This window comes from Poeciliopsis prolifica, unplaced genomic scaffold, assembly GCF_027474105.1.
Source record: "Poeciliopsis prolifica strain line A6 unplaced genomic scaffold, Auburn_PproV2 SCAFFOLD002, whole genome shotgun sequence".
Taxonomy (NCBI): domain Eukaryota; kingdom Metazoa; phylum Chordata; class Actinopteri; order Cyprinodontiformes; family Poeciliidae; genus Poeciliopsis; species Poeciliopsis prolifica.
Genome location: NW_026562377.1, coordinates 8,183,288 through 8,202,857, shown reverse-complemented (window position 1 = coordinate 8,202,857; position 19,570 = coordinate 8,183,288). Strand labels below are relative to the sequence as shown.

The following is a 19,570-nucleotide window of genomic DNA, read 5'->3' as shown; positions in this document are numbered from 1 at the left end:
TATTCAACAGCTGCAAGGGTGTTTTTTATGGCTAGTGTTGAAACAAGGCCAGCCTTCATAAGTGCTGACCATGATCATCAATAAACGCTGTTAAATTGCCTTCAGAGGGGAGCTTTATTGTGTGTTGTATTTCATAATTGTCCATCTCATGCATTGGATAAAATATCTGAAAGAAACTTCTTCTCTAACTTAGCACAACCATGGACAATCCTAACTGTAGAAAATAGACGGATGCCCTCAACAAGCCAAAACACAACCATTAGATACTTTAGTAAACAGACCTTTAAAGAATATTTGTGAAGAAATAATTTTATGCAGCTACTTTGTAGATCCAAAATGCTAGTCCTTCAAAAAGAAGCAGTCTCTTGTTCATGAATGCTTTGCAATTCTTAACATTAGATTCCACCTTTTTTCTGCCAAATAACTTCAACTCTAGCATTTATTATCCTGTGTAGTCCTGTCTTTCCACAAATTCTTATGGAACATTTGCCTCTTGAGCTTCATTAGTTTTTTGACACGATGGAAGTGGACATTCAAGGGCACTAAACTGAAGAGTGTAGTAAATGTTTAACAAAATCTAGCAATAAAACCAACAATATTCCATGACCTAGATACAGCCACACATTCATGAGGAAAAACAATTCATGTAAGTAAGCTGTTCTTCATCATAAGTCAGATAAGAACAAGCCAAAAACAAAGATTATTAAAAACTGAACAATTACCACCTAACTTAAGTTAAATCATTGCAATCTAAGAAAGATAAAGTCAACAAAACTAATATACAATTTGCAACATTCATAAATAATCTATGACAAAATATTTTTAATAATTGTTCAACCTTGTTCATTTTACTTTGTTAAAATAAAATAGAGCCAAATAAAAAAGGTGATGTCATACTATAAAAATCACCAGTTATGACAAATACATTTGAAATGCTGTGACTTGTGAACATATGTATATATTCACAGACACAATATTTTAACAAATGCAAAACCATACCCACACGGCCTAGTCAAAGGCACACTTCTCATGTCCAAAAAGCTCACACAACAGACAGCTATCCGTGTGCTGCATTTGGAGTTCTATATTCCTCACACTTAGAATTTTACTCCCCAATCTTGATTCTTTTCTCTGCTTTTTGTATTTTGGGACTGTTTCACATTGAACTGAGGAACTTTCTCAGAGGCTAATGGTCGAAGAATTGTTTTCTTTTTATTTGTGTGATCTTTTAATTTCTATCTGTTACATAACATGCAGAATTTGGAAATGCTGGCCGCCTTCTCAAGGTCTCAGATGTGAGGAAAGTGTGAATATAAGAACTACACACTGAGGCTGTTGTTTACATTCACTGTCGTTTACAATAAAGCCTCCTTAAGATCACATAAGATGAAGACACCTTGAAATGCCAACTTCAAGACCATTTTGTCTTTCATACTCTGAAAACATCATCTCCACAAGAAAATTCCCTTGTATAGCTTTATAAAAGTGTACTGAATATAGTGCAAAACCTATTTAACCTCTATGTTATTCTCTAACCTTATTTTCGTAGAATCACTCTACTGTTCACAATATCAATGTGTGGGGATTTTCTTTTTTCTTTTCTTTGCTGGTACATTTTAAGTATGCCATTCTGGTAGCCAAACACAAGAAAGGTACAAAGCTTTACTGCAACATCTACAAAAAAAAAAACCCTTGAGAAACAGCCTGTAAGGAATAAAGCCTCCTTAAGAGTGCACTTACTGAAACTTAAAAATTTTTGCAGTTTTACTGTGAAAATTGCAGCTTGTTGGAAATGTTAACACTAAAGAAACAAATCTGTTTTGACTCTTTCCTCTCTAAACTCCACAGAAAACTCAATGTCATTCATAAAAAACATGCACACAGACACATCGTCCACCAGCAAACATCCAAACAAAGCAGCAGAAAAACTTTACTATTTCCCAGAATATGACACCCCCAAGGGTGTGGAACTGCTGCCAATCAATTCCTCACCAATAACAATGCCTCCCCCCAAAGAAAACTACAAACAGAAAACAGCTCATTAAGCCCTTTTTCATGTTGGTGTTTCTCTTTAACGAGCAGCCATTAGTGTTTGTGTCCATCCACTGGGGCCAGCAAAAGAGAGGAGCAGCGTATGGATAAAAAGGGAGAGTTTAGCTGTGATCAGCACACTGTGTTACTGTGATGGACATTTATGAATGGTGTCCCAGCTTAGACTCACACGTAGATATATTCTTATACATTCTATTACAAACTCACGGACTGCATTGAATGCATACACAAATGCATAGAAGATCCTGCATTTTGTTTAAAGTTTATATCATCATTCACTATTTTCAGTGAGATACCTGCAGATTTACTTGTTTCACACATATCTGTGAAAAAGACCCCAACCCATATGCATCTCTTACTGGAAAGGCCCCCCTCTGAGAAAACCAGTGCAGTGCCAGGTAAAAGAAGAGTTATAGAGGGGAAGCCAAAGCTACAGGGGCTATGATCAGAGCATAGGAGTTGTACCTTTCGTTCTGTTCGTCATAGCACAGCTGTCTCTGATCCATCACTGAGCACAAGCTGCCTGAGGGCTTTTCTCAGTGCCCAACATAGCAAACCAGGGAATCAACACACTGAATAGCCTGCTGATGCATTTGAAACTTGCATCTGAGCAACTGTGAAGGCTATGCTCAGTTTAGTATCTAAGTAAGGGAAGCAAAGACAGTGCTTTATTCCTTTTTATGTAATCTTCCCCTGATGTGTTCAAATGACTAAGAAAAGGAAAAGCGATTGAAAACAAACCCCGTGGTTGAGTATCTGAAAAGTGAAACTACTAACTTCTGAAAGATTTTCTTAAAGTTGGTCTCACTTTCATGAAACAAAAAAATCACACAAACATTACTCTAGGGATTGATATTTATCCATCCGAAAGTATCAATTGTCTGAAATATTTAAAGATTTTTTATAACATTTTCAGTGTCAGAATAAGATGTTTACATTAACGTCCAATTACATTCCAGTGACTCTTATACTTACATTCATATATGAAAATCATTAACTTTATTCAACAATGTACACAAACATTGATTTATGAATATTAACATTTATTGGATGCACGGACAGTCGGGCAGACATTGATTTCCCAGAAGCCCAGAAGCAAGTTGGACCATGTTTTTTGAGACTGTATAACTGAAACTGTCCAACTACACTTATGATATTTTTATTAGATTGGATAAAGGGTTATTTCACAGCTTTTGTATTATTTGAATCATGTTGTACATGTTGTACCAGCTCTGATTTGTGATCTTAAATACTAGAAATTAATATTAATCATCATCTTCTGTAATCATCATTGGTTCTTGTATTAATTTAGTTTAGAAGTGTCTGATGATTCAGCGCTGCCTTATGTCCTGCTGCTCAGCTCCCAGAGAGCCTTTCGTTCAACAATGCATCTTTATAAGTGAAGATATATTTTTATTCTTGGAATTCTCCTCGATAATTAGGCTGACATTGCATCGTCTCACAGTTCTTTGTCTCTCCTTTCTGTGCTAAAAATGGCAAGCTACATTTTCACTTATTCTTTCCTGAAGAACATTTGACTGCCACTGAGAGTGAAAGCGAAAAGCAAAGCTAAAAGAGCTTGACTTGTCTTCACAGGTGTTCTGACTATTCCAATCATGCACTGTCTCCAACAGAGAGCTGATTATCATCAGAGTGTTTTCTTCCAATGCTCATTGCTTCACTGTTTCACACATATGGTGTGTAATAAATTTGCCACGATTAGGTCTGGATCGTTGCTCTTGATAAGAAAAACTGGGATTTAAAGTTTGATTCAAATAGAAGGGGATACTAGAGAGAAAATTGTGGAAAGTTATACATGCGAAAAACAAACAAAAAACAGTTACTAAGCTAAATAGTTTCCAGCTAATTCAGGAGAACTAAATAGCCATGCATTCTTTCATCTCTCTTTCTTGTCCTATGCAAGAAAGAATCGTAGTTAGAATCCTCCAGAATGACTAGTGCTACTTCTTGGTTTTCTAAGGTTTCTCCAAACCAGAAATAACATATTTTCCCTCCAGCGCAACCTGGGTATTGCATAGGCTGTCCTCCATGAGGGATCCCGATCAGACGCACAATCTCAACTGGCTGCTTTTGATATGAAGGAGTAGATGCTCCAATCTGGGATTGCACCAGATGACCCCATCCTATCTCCAAACATGAGCCCTTCAATCCAAAGAAGAACATTTATTTCAGCTGCTTCTATTGAGGATCTCATTCTTTCAATTACAATCCATCTCTCATAAACTAGTCCAGAAAATAAATTAAATTAATCCTTAAAAACTGGACACTATGTATAATGTTCTTAAAATAAAAATACTCTAAATGAATCTATGTACTTTATAATAGCTCAAAATAGTAAATACCACAATACCCAACTTTGGAAAACAGTTGATTGAAGTGGATAAAAAAGTATTTCAAGGAACTCTCCAAAGAGATTAGGGCATATGAGGACAAGTCAATTATGTGTCATTTAATAGGAAAAATAAATTGGAATTTGGAGGACATTTCAAACAAGCAGTTCTCACCTAATTATAAAGATGATCTGTTTCCAGCATCAAGCTTCTTTTGACATTTTTATTGTTTTACAGTGGTTCTTTCATTCAACCAATATGGATATTTGAAACCAGCATATTTAGGAAAATAAAAAAAAACACACACAAAGCTTTTCTTACTCAGATTAAGATGAAAGATTAACAATCAAGCAGTGTAGAAAGCATTTCTTGAAAGGTGCCTTCAGTATAGCATCTACCAAGCTTTTAAACTAATACTGCTGATGATTCTCTCTCAACTAAACAGAGTTTAGGAGAGAAATGAGAAAATAGTGGAGAGGGTGGAAAAGAAGATGGAAACTCTGTCTGAATCTTTTAGTCATCAGCCCACCACAGAGACAAACTGCAGAAGGAAAGGACGCAAACTCATCACGGAGGAAAACAAAGTGTGTAATGATCCAGGGAAGACTCATTGGTTGGGAATGCTTTACAGAATTGCCACCAGAAGTTTATAAAAACAACTTCAAACAAACATCAGATCATTAATTTGTGATAATCATATAAAACCTACTGAGAGGTTCTGTCGACAAGGCAACTGAGTCGTTCTCACTCATTTTTTAAGTTTTTATGCCTTTGATATTTTTAAAGAACCAATGCCAAACACCCTAAATCTGATTTTTTTTTTTTTTTTTTTTTAAAGAAGCACACTCTAAGCCATTCCAGTTATCTTTAAATAAAATCCACAAATGGCTATTGGAGATTTTGTTTTTTAGTAATTCAAAACATCTTCATCATAAACTGCATACATTTTATTGACTACTATTTTCACATCAATTATGAAGAACTACACCACAATAACATATTCATAATAATAATAATCATCATCATGTCAAAGTAATAGAGTAAGAACATATTGCATTTGCTTATTAGAGTTGCTGCCAATTGACCATTTTATGTTTGTTGGATTTCTATTTATTTTATGTTTCATTTCTTTACATTAATATTCCCATAAAATCATTCAATTCCTGACAGTATTAGGCAGGTAGATGTACATTAGAGGTTAGTGATGATCTCAAGTTGCCAATGGACAAGAGGCGGCATACACCGTGAAAAGCTAACCAGATGCAGGCTCAATGAAGAGACAATCATTGAGACACACACAAGCACCCAGAGCAATTTAGATTCTCCAATTAATCTAGTAGACATGTTTGTGATCTGTGTAAGTAAATTTGATTTCCTAGAGTAAACCCCTGCGTGCATAAAGAAAAATAAAAGTCTTGCAAGCTCCATATTGAAAGGCCAGAACAGACATTCCAGCAATGGTTTTCTGGGCAGAAATTAGCAAAGTTTAGCAACGGGGCTAACATCTGCTAACCCCATGTTGCTATCCTAATGGACTACCAAAATATATACATACATATCTATTAATGTACATATGCAAAATGTCATGTTCAATAGCAACATTTATTTCACAGAATGTTATGCAATATCACTCAAATACATGACTTTAATCCGGCAAACATGTAAAGTCAGTTAAAAATAATTGGATATTACATTTTTTGACTGTGGGGGTTGCACAATTGCTGTGAAAATGTATTTAACCCCCAGAGATTTCTTCTGTAGTTGTTGTTTTCAATTAATCAAACAAATTTTAACATTAGGCATGGGTGGAAATAGACAAAACAAAACAAAAACTTTTTAAATGAATTTTTCATTCATCTGGGGAAAAAATATCCAAACAAACATGCACTTTTCCAAAGAACTTCTAAAGAAGCTGCTCATTCACTATTTTACACACATGGAATGTCTATCTCCACAATGACATTGCATACACTTTTTTATTCATTTCTACAGCCTAACCCTGATCCATACCCTAAACTTGACCATCACCATGCCGAACCCTAAACCTAACTTAAACTCAATTCACACCTTAATCCTAAACCTAACCTCTAGCCCAAACAACACTTCTTCTGCTTCTTATGGAGTCCATAAGGAGCAGTCGGTTCTTACAATGTAATATGTGTTAGGAAAATGGCACTTACACTGTATCAAAAACAAAGGTCACACACACACTTCCCACTCCCCACCTCTGTAACAATATGAATCAAACTCTATATAATCAAAACTTCTATCCTGCAATTATGCACTAATTAGAATGCCAGCAGCAATGTTTGGGTTCAGTGCTTTTCCCAAAGGCTCTCTAACTTATGGATGAAACTGCTGATATTTGAGTTGAAGGATAACCACAACGTAGTTTACCACTGTGCCCGGTAAGCCACAGCTCTCAATTGCTGAAATGATTAACAAATATTTCAAAAGATAAGAATTACGGTCAGCTGATCTACATTGCATAGCCGTAGGTGAATGCTGGAATATAAATAATCTTGGAAATCAAGAGCTTACTTTTTTGATCAGCCCTTTTTCTGCCTTAAAAAAAATACAACCGCATCTGCATTATTGTAGTCGAGATCTCAATCCGTCTATTCATCTCTTGCTCCACATAACCTTCATTCATGAACAGCATTCACAGTGTGGTTTTAAAAATCATACAGTGATTTGAACACAACACACTGTCTAAGCATGATATGATCAAATCTTGACAGTGACAATTGAGAGAAGGTTGGAACGAAGGAGAGGAGGCAGCTGTGGAAGAATCCAATTTGTATGACACTCAGGCGTCTATCACAGCAGCAGCTGAACTTCAGGGTTTTAACAAAAAAATATCTGACAATATCTTTATATTTGCCGCAACTTGTCACGAGAACTAAATCATCAGTTGCAGTGCCTGCCACACTGAACGGACACGGAGCACAGATTCAAGGTAATATGCAAATGTTTTCATATGGTTATTTTAGATGAAAGATTTTGTCAAGAACAATTGATGACTGCTACATAGGAACCTGGCTTATCAGTCCACTGATGAACCCTAAGAAAAATCACACTGCATGTTTGGTTCTCTATCAGTACCATATAGTGCTGCACCCTATATCCCTTTAATTTTTTATTTTATTTCCCAATATCTTTTTGTTCAGGTGGAAGAAAGCATCTTTTTAGGTCAGACAGAATTAGAATTTGCAGAGGATGTTCACTTATAATTCTAACTCAATAATATATTTCAGTCTGCTCAACTAGGTGTCCTGTCACAAAGTTTATGTAATATAAATTTCACCATTTGTACCAGCACAATAGGGTCTTTAAGCAGTTTATGCAGATTTTCATGTGCAGCTATGACTTTTGTGACCCTAACATCCACAATGATCACTATGTGTACACCCCGACAGCAATAAAAGCAAAAACATATTTAAATCGTAGTTGCAAGCTCACTGCAGAAAATGAAAAACTCAAGGTAAGTTCTTGGGAAGCAGCAAAACAGTGAGGTTTGTTTCAAAGTAAAAAATTGTAAGAAGAATTGTTCTTCTTTGTCATATGACATACTTTACCTCTCAGGAACACCAAAATCTACCCTAATATGCAATTGACATGTCATTTTTTGTCTGGTTATTTACTTTTCTTTCTCTTTTGGAGCAAATCATTGACAACAGCAGAATACAAGCCCTGTGAGGCTGTAGTGAAAAATGGATTGCTGTAATGCAACTGAGCTAAAAAATACTTATACGTGTTGAAGAATGTGGATTTACAGGTGCAAAATACGTAGAGACATTCGCAGAAATCAATTTACATTTCTGCTACAGCTGCCTGTTGAGACCTTCATATCTATACACTTCAAACTGGTTACTCATACACTACACCTAATGTGGAACTGCTGCTACTTCCTCCATTGCCTCAAGTTTTAACAGTTTAAACTTGTTAATTGTGTGTGCATTCATGTGTATTTAGATCTTCAAAGAATGCAGTGAGAGTAAATCCTTGTCTGTTCACTCTTTTTTTCCCTTTTTTCCTCTCAAATACCATTTTACCAGTTGAAACAATTTTTTTTATATTTCGTATTTGGTAATGTCATGCTTATGACAGTGTCATGTCAGTCTTAAAAACATCCGTCAAATAAAGTTACTTGGTATTTTTTCCAGTTCACCTTGACCAAGCTTTTTTATTAGGTTGCACACAGATTAATTTCCACGTAGGATTTTCTTTTTGTTTGCGCATCTGACAATATTGTTGAGGAAGTTCAAGCAAAGGTCATTGTGACATTCTGTATTGCTACAAAGTGTGGAAAAAAAAGTTAAATGTAACATAAGTAGGAGTTTTATTTAAAAATTAGGTATTGATTTGTTGGTAACACAAATATTATTACTACCCTAGAACAATTGCTGGTTCAAAGCTTCAAGATTATATCTGTTTACAGAGAGGAAAGCTACTAAGCCTTTTGTTCTGGAATCGGTCATGAAAACATGGGATGCCTGGAATGTAATTGTTTTCATAATGGGAGATGTACACTATCAATACGCACAGTTAACGTCACAAACACACGTGCAAACACAAACAGAGCAATTCGCACATGAGTCAACATTAACATTAAACCGCTCTTTCCAAGACTCCATGTTTGTTTCTGTCAACAAGAGGCAAGAGATCTTAAGTTTTCAAAAATTATAATTACACCCTCAACCTCTGACCAGCTTATTTTAAGCACATGACAAAAAAAAGACATTCTCTGGAAGAAACTTCTGCCTTATTGAATAATAGATGTTTAAAATGCTTTTACTGCCAAATTTTGTAGGAGTAATTAATGAGAGAGTCAACAAACAAGACATTCTGCTTTAAATTGATATTTGGAGTAATGCAACACTATGCTTATATCAACAATTTGTGCTTGAAATAAAATATACTCTTATTCCAAGCGTTTTGTGAAATGTAAATGTTATTGTTTTGCATTACTTTTCATTTTTGTAGCTAAGCAGGTGAAGTAAAACTCTTATTTATGACTTTTCCTGCATAAGCTCTCAACTGAAATACAATTATAACACAGAGCAAAGACAAGTTATATGCTACAGTTTGAGATTCTGTGGTTCTTTCCCACTGCACTTGCTGTCAACACTGAATTTAAGTTAATAAAGACTTGAGAACTGAATAAATGTTTCTTATTCAGCCAATTACTTCTCAAAAGGCACTTTTAACATCTTGGCAATTAAAGTTAAAAAATTCATGACAAACTTTGGTTAAATGTATTTATATCCTATCTATCCCATTTTACATGCTACAATGGACTTATTTTTCAAACATTATTTTAATATAGTAGCCAAGAATGATAAAGGAAAAATTAGAAAAAAAAGAGACATACTACTATTATTTTCATTGGGAAGAAAAATAATAGTAACCATGCAAACACATGGTTACTGTTGACTAAATATTACATGGATGGATGAATGAATGAATGAATGAATGAATGAATGAATGAATGGATGGATGGATGAAGTTTAGAAAACAGAAACAAATTGATAAAACATTTTCACGCAATTCTTTTCTGCAGTTTGTCAAAATATGTTGGTCTCATCTGGGTCCATAAGCTATGAAGCAGGTTCAACATAATCAGGCTGTCTGCTTCGCTCATTCTTACATTAAAGATTAAAATAAAGTAAAGAAGGTTTCTAATACTTAAAATCCTAAATCTAAAACTGAAATTACATGAACAAAAAACACTAATCCTGCTCATAATATTTGTACTCAGATGGATGGCAATGTTTTGTCATCCCCTCTAATTCTAACAGTAAATAAGAGAAAGCAGAGTGGATGGGACAACGTAAAAAAAAAAAAAAAAAAAAAAAAATTAATCAATATCTTCACGGTATCCTGAAGTAAATAAATTTTCTATGAATCTCTCTTTCATAAGGACTACTTTTATGGACCTCTGGCCCTGACATCTCCCTCATCACCCACTTGTCACAAACCATAAGCCCTGCACAGAATGAATTCCCCGTCACTGCCATTGCTGCTAGCGATCCAAAGGAACAATCTTTTCTGGCTTTGTCCTAAACCTCCAAACATGAAACTATGGAAAGCCACTGTCCACTGGATCTATTCTCTCTGTAAACAAGCTGCTCTTGGAATAACGCATATCTGAAAGAATATAAAATAACATCTATTATCTATTAAGATTATTGTATTGAAGGTCAATCATTTGGTCTGCAAACCCATGTCTGAAGTGTGAAAAATAAGTGGTGTAAAGCTGTGTTCTGAATTTAAACAAGCTTAAATAACATATTTAAACTCACACTTGCAAGGTTTTTCATAGCGTTTCCAGTCTTCTGACAAAACAATACTTCACTATAAATCAATACCTTTACACAAATCCAAAGAAAGACACATTTAAATGAATGTCTTTTTATCTGAAAAGACATTCATAGTGAATCACATTTTGACAGTTCTCTGTTCCAAATTAAGCTATACCTACATTATTGTGAAACATTAAGCAAATAAAACTTTGTGCAGCATTATTAAAATAAAGACAATAAGATTTTTAATCAATTGTTAAACAATTCTGAAAGACCATAGAAAATTTCTGGACTTCTAACTGTGGAGGAAGAACAAGTTCCAAAGAGTGAATCAGATGAGTTACAGAAATACTGAAGTAAATGGTAAAATAAATACTCAGGTTTAAAAACAAGTGTTAAAGCACTCAGGCTGCAGCTTAAATCCATCATCCAAACTTAAAAGAGTGAAGTAACTCTGACTGTGAAGAGGATCATGTTATCTCTGGTAGAGCTGTAAAGCTTAACATCTCATGAGAAAGACTTGAGAACTCATGGTACACAAATCTGTCCTTTGCGGAAATGTGGCCAGAGCATTACTTATGTGAGCTCCTAGTCCATCATAAGCCATGTAAAAGAGTCATATGAAAGGTGGTCTAGTCGGTCAAAAATATTTCTCCTAAATGCAAAACCTTACCTGTGGCAAAACACTGACAATGGACATCACTCAGAACACCTTACATGCACTTAGAGAAATACTGATGGCAGTACCATGCTAGGGGAATAACTTTTCTTGGTAAGTACAGAGAAGCTGGACAATCGTGAAAGTCTGTTAATGGCTGAAAGAGACCAGAGAGAGATTAGAACTCTCTCCTTCCTCCAGGACATTGACTCCAAATAATCAATCAGTCACAGTTTAATGATTTAGAAGAAAAACTGAGTTACACCAACCTGGTAAAACTCAACCCCTTGCCTTACGCTATTTTCTTCATCCAGTGTGTGGTATCTCGTCTATTGAAATGACTGTCTCTTGGCGGCGTGGATTGTGTTGAGATTTTTAAATTTAGGGTTAATGTTTGCCTGTGCTTACTGGGAATTTCCTGCACTGGGAACAACCATCTTCCACTGGGAAGAGAGATGAACTTAGCTGAATGAACCGAATGCAGTTGTTAATGTGAATTCAATGGTTTGAAACCTGCCCAACAAGGACTGAATAGCTTCATTCATTTCCTCCATATTTATTGCTCATTGCTAAAACTGCAGGTCGACTTCAATTCTAAAACAGCAGAGAAATCAACATCATTGTTCACAACCTTCTATTCTGTTCACTGACTGGCCGGGAAGAAAATATACTGGAGGCAATCCAAGTCAAGGGGAGAAAGCCCCTTGACTTGGGCTTTCTCCCAAGTCAAGGGCCATGAGAAGGAGAGTGAGAATTTATTTTCAGTTGAATCCTATAGGAAAGCAAAAGCCAGGCCAAACTTAGATTGACTGTGTCAAAGTCCAAACTTTAATCAAGCCAAGAAGATACAAAAAAAAAAAAAAATGAGCTTCAGGTATTTTACAAAAGTAATGGGTGAACTCTTCTATCTGTTACTCTTGTGGGAAAAGCATGCCCCAAAACACTGTGGCAGATGTCTTTGCAGTGACAAGTGGTTTCAAAAACACAGATTCAGACAGGTTGAAAACAAATGCATGCCACACCATTCAGATTCTTATCAGTAAAAAAAAAATCTGAAGGGCTCTTATTTTACTGGTTAAATGAAAACCATGAGTTGTTCTCTTTCCGCATCACAATTATATACTACTTTGTCTTACAAGCATAAAATGTCAATAAAATATGTTGAAATGTGTGGCTGTAACGTGCCAAAATGTGAGTCAAAAAGTCCAATTAATTTAAAACATATCAAAATGCCTTTAACTGTAATAAGACATGATAATTCATTGATAAAAAACTTTGTTACACATTTATATGATCATGATTAAATAAATTCCAGAAATGAATATCCATTATCCACACAAAATAACCTAAGTTTGCTTTTTAATATGCATCCAAAGGCATATTTTTATACATTTGAATTTAATGTAAACTGCCATGGGTGGTGGAGCAAAACCTTTTATCTTCTTTGTTGTAGTATTTTTTTTTAATTATTATTACTGCTAGTCTCCATGGTAGCAGCCAAAACAAATCTCTGGTGTATAGCTGCCCCAACAGCAGAATGTCTTGTGATGCATTGACTCCCAAGCATTCATAAAGCTAATTTAGGAATGGTATAGAAACTCTCAGCATGTCTCATAGATCACAACAAAATTAAACATGTAAATGCACCATATCACATTGTGATCCATTACATATTTATGTTAATTACACACAATTTAAAAGAAAGATTTTATTCTTCAGTCTTAAATATGAAATATGAATTTGTGTGGATCTATACTCTAAATGGTTTATTGAGCAGCATTGCTGTGCATTATGGTATTGCGTTCCTTAATCGCTTTTCTCTAGTATTCTTCTTCCCTCTCTGTTCTCTTTATTGCTTTCTCTTTGCAGCTCTATGCCCATTTATTCCATCCCATTTCATAATCTGTTTTAAATGTGCTTTCTCATCTAAAACATTCACAAATCCATGGGAAAGTAATAAACAAGAGATAGATAAAGTACAACAGGCAACACAAAATGACAGGTGTTGTGAAATCATGCCTCAGCAGCCCAACCTCTCCACAAACATGCCTGAATATAATTGAAACACTAATCAGACCATAATTACAAGAGACATCTCCTTACATCAAATGAAGTCAATGTAATCGCCAGTGGGCTGACAAGGGAAAAGAGAGGAGAAAACAAAGGAGATGAGGCGTGATTTAAAAATTATGGTCCATGAAGAAGAAGAAGGGAGGTGCTGACATTTTGACTAATATGCTACTTTGTCCTCATATGGCTCCACTGCACCCAAGGAATTATGGGGTAAGAACTTCCCACAAGCAGAGATGGTTTCACGACACCACAGGCTCCTAAATCATGAAATGAAATATGCTTTTCTTCATTTTACACTCAGTTCTCGGTTTTGTTGGCGTTGGGTTAAAGAAAATATCTCTAATTCAGCCTCATGCTCTTGGTATGAAAAATATGGACAATCTAAATTTGTATTAACTGCTTCAGCTGTGTGTTTTTCAATGCAGCCAAGTACGTCTGCTTGACAAGGACACAAGAAACCGGTTGGCTGCATTCAATGGGAAATAAAAGCGACAAAGCTGTTTGGAGGTTTGTAACCCACAGTTCAGAAAAATAAAGAATGAATGAATGAAGCTTTTTTTAAAACCCCATTATGTCTGACATACAAGTGGACTTTACTGCAATCACAGCGGAGGCAATACCGTTAAGTGCGTCTGTGCTTGTTTTTCACTGCTTTTGAACTCAATGAATCCATCTATGTGTGCCATTATTGCACTTAAGAGCTTAAAAAGAATATTTTTTAATAAAACTTCTTTTTCTTAGAGGATTTGCTATAGAATCATATTTTTTCAGGTGCTTTACATTGCTTCCTGTAACCAAGAGCTCTACATTTCTATGCTATTAAATCTCCCCTTAATACCTTGCAGCAAATGTCAATTTGCTAGTGTAAAAGATATCACCATTTCTCTTCTGATTACAACTCCAAGAAGATTCAGGACTTGTTAAAAAAAAATAGCAGGAAGAGATAATTTCCTAGGTTATTCCCGTGAGGGGACTGACCAGCAGGTGGGGATAAAGCCCCCCTATTTGTACTCTAACTCCTCTGGATTTCTCCTAAATCCTCAACTACCTCTCACCTGCCCTCTGACAGGAAAGGCCAGCTCTGGAGAATATTTATGAGCAGGGGAGAACGAATTGGTCTGAAATCATTAGCCAAGGGGGGATAAAATATAGAAAATGTGACAAAGACATACAAATAATGCAGATTGGGTACTAATATATTTTCTAGAATTCACTTCTTGTTGATTCTGGTTTATTAGGGTCTACTTCTTCTGCATGTGTAATTTGGTTTCTCTTCTTACAGGTAAAATGTGTAGAAATGGTAGAGATTTCTCTTCTCAAAAGTTAAACCTGAAATTAGGTTCATTTTCAGAATTTCAAATGTATAGTGGTAATGGTGTGAAATGCATTAACTACGCTCATATATATGCAACAAGTGCAACACTGGTGAAAAACCAAACATCTACCGCCCTTTTGCACTCAGTTAAGTGCTTGCACACTTTACACTGCTTGATGCCATTCTGCATCGGTCACATTGGGCGAGGAGCAGGGAACACACAAGACAAGTCGTCAGTCCATCTCAATACAATTTAGAGGCACACACGACAAACAACCAAACACACATACACAACCTAGGGTAATTTAGCATAACTAATTAGCCTAACGTGCAAGTTTTTGGACTGTGGGAAGAGAAAACCCACACTTTACACTGCTCCCAGTAGGAATTCAGAACTCTGGGCCTTCTTGCTGCAAGACAGCAGTGTTTAGTAATTGCTTCACTACAAAAACCCAAGAAAAAAAAAAAAGAAAAAAAAAAAGAACATTAAACTACTTTGATGGCATACATTTTCTTTCTTGAACTGTAAGTCTATTCTTCCCCCTCATACAATATCAAAAAAGCGCTGATTGCTCTCATTTATTTTGTCAACGTCTTGGAATGCCTTCTGATGGAGCCTGGTGTTAAAAGTGCAAGATATTTAAAGCCGTAAAAGGTTTGCCTTTTCAAAGCAGTTGGAAGAAAATCTCAATGTGGAAACACTATCTTTTTACTTCAACAATATAACATTTAACCTTTTCACTTTAACTTCAAATGCAGTTTGCTGTAATTAGTCAGAGTTTTTTATAATCTTTAACAGAAAACTCCAAAGGCCAGAGTAAACTTCAGGGACAAGACATCTGCAGACTTATGAGGCTTACATTTCCACTTATTTTTGTCCTTCAGAAAGCTTTCATCTTGGCTTTTCAAATAAAAGTAATGAGAAAATGCATCTGGTTTTCTGTTATGTAAATCAGTTAATCTTGTGCATCCATTTAACTAATGTATGCTAATATCTGTCAGCTTTTCATGTCCTGGCTGAGGTGCAAAATGCAAAAGTAAAAAGGGGGCAACAAGGTATGAAGCCTTTCTAGAAAACAGAAAGGAGACACCAGCAGAGATGGAAGAGGGGAGGAAATGATGGATGTAGAGAAGCAAACAGAGCTACATTTTCTTTCTTTGCCTGGCATTGTTGCCCCTGTCAGCGGCTAAATGCCAGTGTCAGTCAAGTCTCTGTTCAGCTGGCAACAGTCCTCCTTCTGAACAGTGGCGACACCCTCATCACGGATCATCTAAACACTTACCTTGCACATACAGCCACGAATCCAGACACTCAAGTATGCCGAGCCAGTCATGCTCAATCAACTTGCACAGCATCCGCTGATGAAAATTGTCGGTGGGTAAATAACACACTAGAACTTCAGTATAATAAGAAAACCATCATTTGGTTTGAGCTAATTCGAAATGACAAGATTTTTTTTTCTTTTCTCAACCCTTACGTAGTGATTTTTTAACTAAATGTTTTGATATACAAACATGCATACCTCAGAGCAACAGACACACAATAACAAACAATATTATGCCCTTTCAGATACAGTATGCAGTGTGTGTAGGTCACACTGACTGACACAAATGTTAGCTGAACCACCAGCCTAAAAGGATTAAATCAGTCTGGGTTTCAGAGATGATGTTTAAACGCCTCATATTTGTCTTTCTCTCCTAGGAATAAAAAAAAGCTGAGGACAAACACATCAAGTGTGTTAACTGTCTTATATTTGAACGCTCAAAAGTAGGGATGCACGGATCAGGCTTTTTACTGGTTAAAACCAATTTTCAAGTTTTCTTTGAAATCTAATGTTCAGATTTAAATTTTTTCTAAGAACTAAAACACATAGAAGAGACAAAAATGTAGTGTCTTTTAATTGCAACAGGACAGGGGAGATTCCATCCTCATCCCTAACTGTGATCTGTTTTTAATTTATTTGTTCATACACCAAAATTATAAATGTTCTTAGTTGTTCTTTTGTTAGTAAATACAGAAATAAATTTCAATCTCAACTTTCTGATATGTCAATCAAGAAAACGAAATGCAGCTTGTTTTATACTCTGCTGTCCTGAACATTTCCTTTTAACTTTGGACAAGGCTTGAGATGAATTCTTAATGTTGACATAAAAAATCTACAATTTACAATCCTTTATTATTTTTTAAAACTTGTTTTGTATCATTTACACAAAACAAAATAATTAACTCACCATAATTTACATTTTATGACTTTACACGTGAATAAGCCTTCTTCCATCCTAAATCGTGCTCTGGTCCAAACATAAATTGCCACAATACATTGAATACAGCTTTCAGACAATAACCCACTGGGTCTTCGCACACAATCACCACACACTTCTAAAACCACTTGGTCTACCCACTGTCACACACCAACAGGCTCAGTCAGATATCTGTAACATCCCACTGCTTTGTTCTAACCCTCCTGTGGCATCTCTACTTTAAGTTTTCACTGATATGCACCATTTACAGTTTGTATCATACTCCAACCATATGCCTCTGCTGCCTACTAAAACGGAGGTGAGCAGCCGCATGGAGACGAGCTTAGATCTATGCAGAAGGCACGCAGAGCTTTCATTTGTATGCAAAACTCCACTGAGTAATCTTCTCAGTCCCTCATCCCTCTGTTTGCCACCTACTAAATCTGCATCTTTTGTGGTGAAAAGAAAAGCATAGTGTCATCTCTTGCCTATGCTTTGCTGAACAGCCTCTTTTCCCTCAAGGGAAGGCTACAAAAGAAGCCAAAGTAACTGCAAAACCCCTTTAATGTTTGTTCCTTTTTGGATGCAGGACAAGATTTCACACAATATTTTTAAGGAGTTTAGATCTCTGAACTCTTACCTGTATATTTTGTACTTGGTGGTGAATCCCTGCTGGTAGCGCTCTGTGAAATCAACAAACTCCTGCGAATTGTGAAAAGGACCCTTCTCTGACAGGAGCCAGCCCAGGGGTCCATTTGAGCCACTGAAGCCAGCGCCGGTAGAGTCGGCAGCACTGGCCCCTACTGACAACCAGCTTAGGAGCAGGCTTAATGTCAACCACTTCCATAGAAACATGAGGGCCGTCAGTCTAGTGGAGGTCCACGGGCCACTCATGGTGTTTGCCCCGGCCCCGGTGACTCTTCATTCTCCTTGCACTCCTAATGAGTCCTGTTGGAAAACAGACAGAAAGGAAGAGCGAGATCACACCGAGAGGAAAAACAGTACTTTTATTTAATTTTACTTTGAATATATAAGTGACAAAAATAAATGAACAATCACTTTTGAATGTGATTATACAGTCCATACTGTTAAGAGACCATACTGTTTCGCTTAAGCCTGAAAATATTCTCGTCTGCAATCACTTTTCGTAGTTGAGTTGTGTCTTTACCTTATTCTGTAAGTCTTTTGGTCCGTGACTGTTCGGAATAAATCTCCGCAAAATCCCCTCAGAGGATCGTGAAGTTCGGTTCTGCAGGGCGCATACACCGGGGGGGCATTGGAGAAAGGTTGCGCGCAAAAAAATAAAAAAAGAAAGAAAAAATAAAAGAACAAGACTGCGCAAGTTGAATTAAACAGAAGATGAAACCTGATCTCCTCCTCCCTTAAAAATACGCTGTTTCCTGCTGAAAACCGCCCAAGACGCTGAGAAGGAAGGCTTCTGTGAGTCCTCTCCAAGTAAGTCGCTGATGTGGTATCTTAAGAGACTCGGCTTTTCCAGGTGTGCTAATTATTTTAACGCATCTTCCTAATGAACAAATGAGCAAAGTCCACCGAAGCGGGGTAAGCAGCCGTCCTCTAACTCATGCAGTTTTTGATTGGAGACAGTTGCGCTCGGGACGCACGCAGAGCGCATGGAGATCCGCCGATGATTCTGACGGTGACCGAGCTCCCCTGCGCGCGGGATGTGTGAATGGCATTCAGGGCGCGCTCTCCCTCCCTCCTGAACCCACGCCGCTGCAATTTAATTTATTCCAGCAGCAAGAATACTCCCGGTTGGCTGGGACGTAACTGGAGGAAGTGAGAGTAGGAGGCGCTCAGAAGTGAGGGTGGCAGGCAGGATGCGGGGATGGTCAGTTAATGGTCAACTGGGTGCTTAGTTTTAGAAAACCGATGGAGGGCACCTGCAGTCTGCATCAACAACATAATAAATCCAGGAAGGACATATGGGGATAAATATTTTGTCTGTTTAGAATGCAAGAAAATGATTAGAGCAAATTAAAAGACGTCATTGCTATAAATTAAGTTCTGGATTAAAGCTGCCTTTCATGAAATATGTAGGTTATTTCAAAGAAAGATTTTTACTGGCAATGATTTAGTAACCATAAAAATAAATGTATTTTAAGTAGTAGTTGTTAAAATATATTTTTATATTTCATATAAAAATAGCTAAAATTAAGTTAGTTGGAAATAGCCGTTAAGAAAGATGGCACTCTTCAGCTTCACGAGGATGATTATAAGGGAGAATGACCGTAGTACATTAACCCCACCCCCGCACGCGCACCCACACCACCCCCCACACACACTCCGGAGTTGTTCTCGTTATCTTCCATGCCCTGGTCGTCTCTCCTCTCTATATGCTCCAGAATAATCATCACTTTCACCATCAGCAAACTTAATTAGATCTGCTCTATTCGAGCGCCTATGTGCGTCGGACACCGAGCGTGGATCAGAGAGGCAGAGAGCAGGCGAACCGAGGGAAGGATATGTACTGCCTTTCAGCTTCTCCGCAGACGTTCAAAGGGAGGTTTTATACAGGGATTGGATTAGAGAAATGAACACCATTGAGTCTCCAGAT

The 19,570-nt window shown here is 36.7% G+C and overlaps 1 protein-coding gene across 1 annotated transcript in view; it reads right to left on the bottom strand.

The window, feature by feature from the left end:
- Window positions 1–18,682, bottom strand: part of brinp3a.1 (bone morphogenetic protein/retinoic acid inducible neural-specific 3a, tandem duplicate 1) — a 53,903-nt gene extending 35,221 nt beyond the window's left edge. Inside the window, exons 1-2 of the mRNA XM_055058674.1 lie at window positions 18,164–18,682; window positions 17,636–17,943 (exon numbers count right to left, since the gene is read on the bottom strand). Of these exons, the coding sequence (XP_054914649.1) occupies window positions 17,636–17,889 (254 nt within the window). The 5' untranslated portion in view covers window positions 17,890–17,943; window positions 18,164–18,682. The remainder of the gene's footprint in view (window positions 1–17,635; window positions 17,944–18,163) is intronic.
- Between the last annotated feature and the right edge of the window lie 888 nt (window positions 18,683–19,570).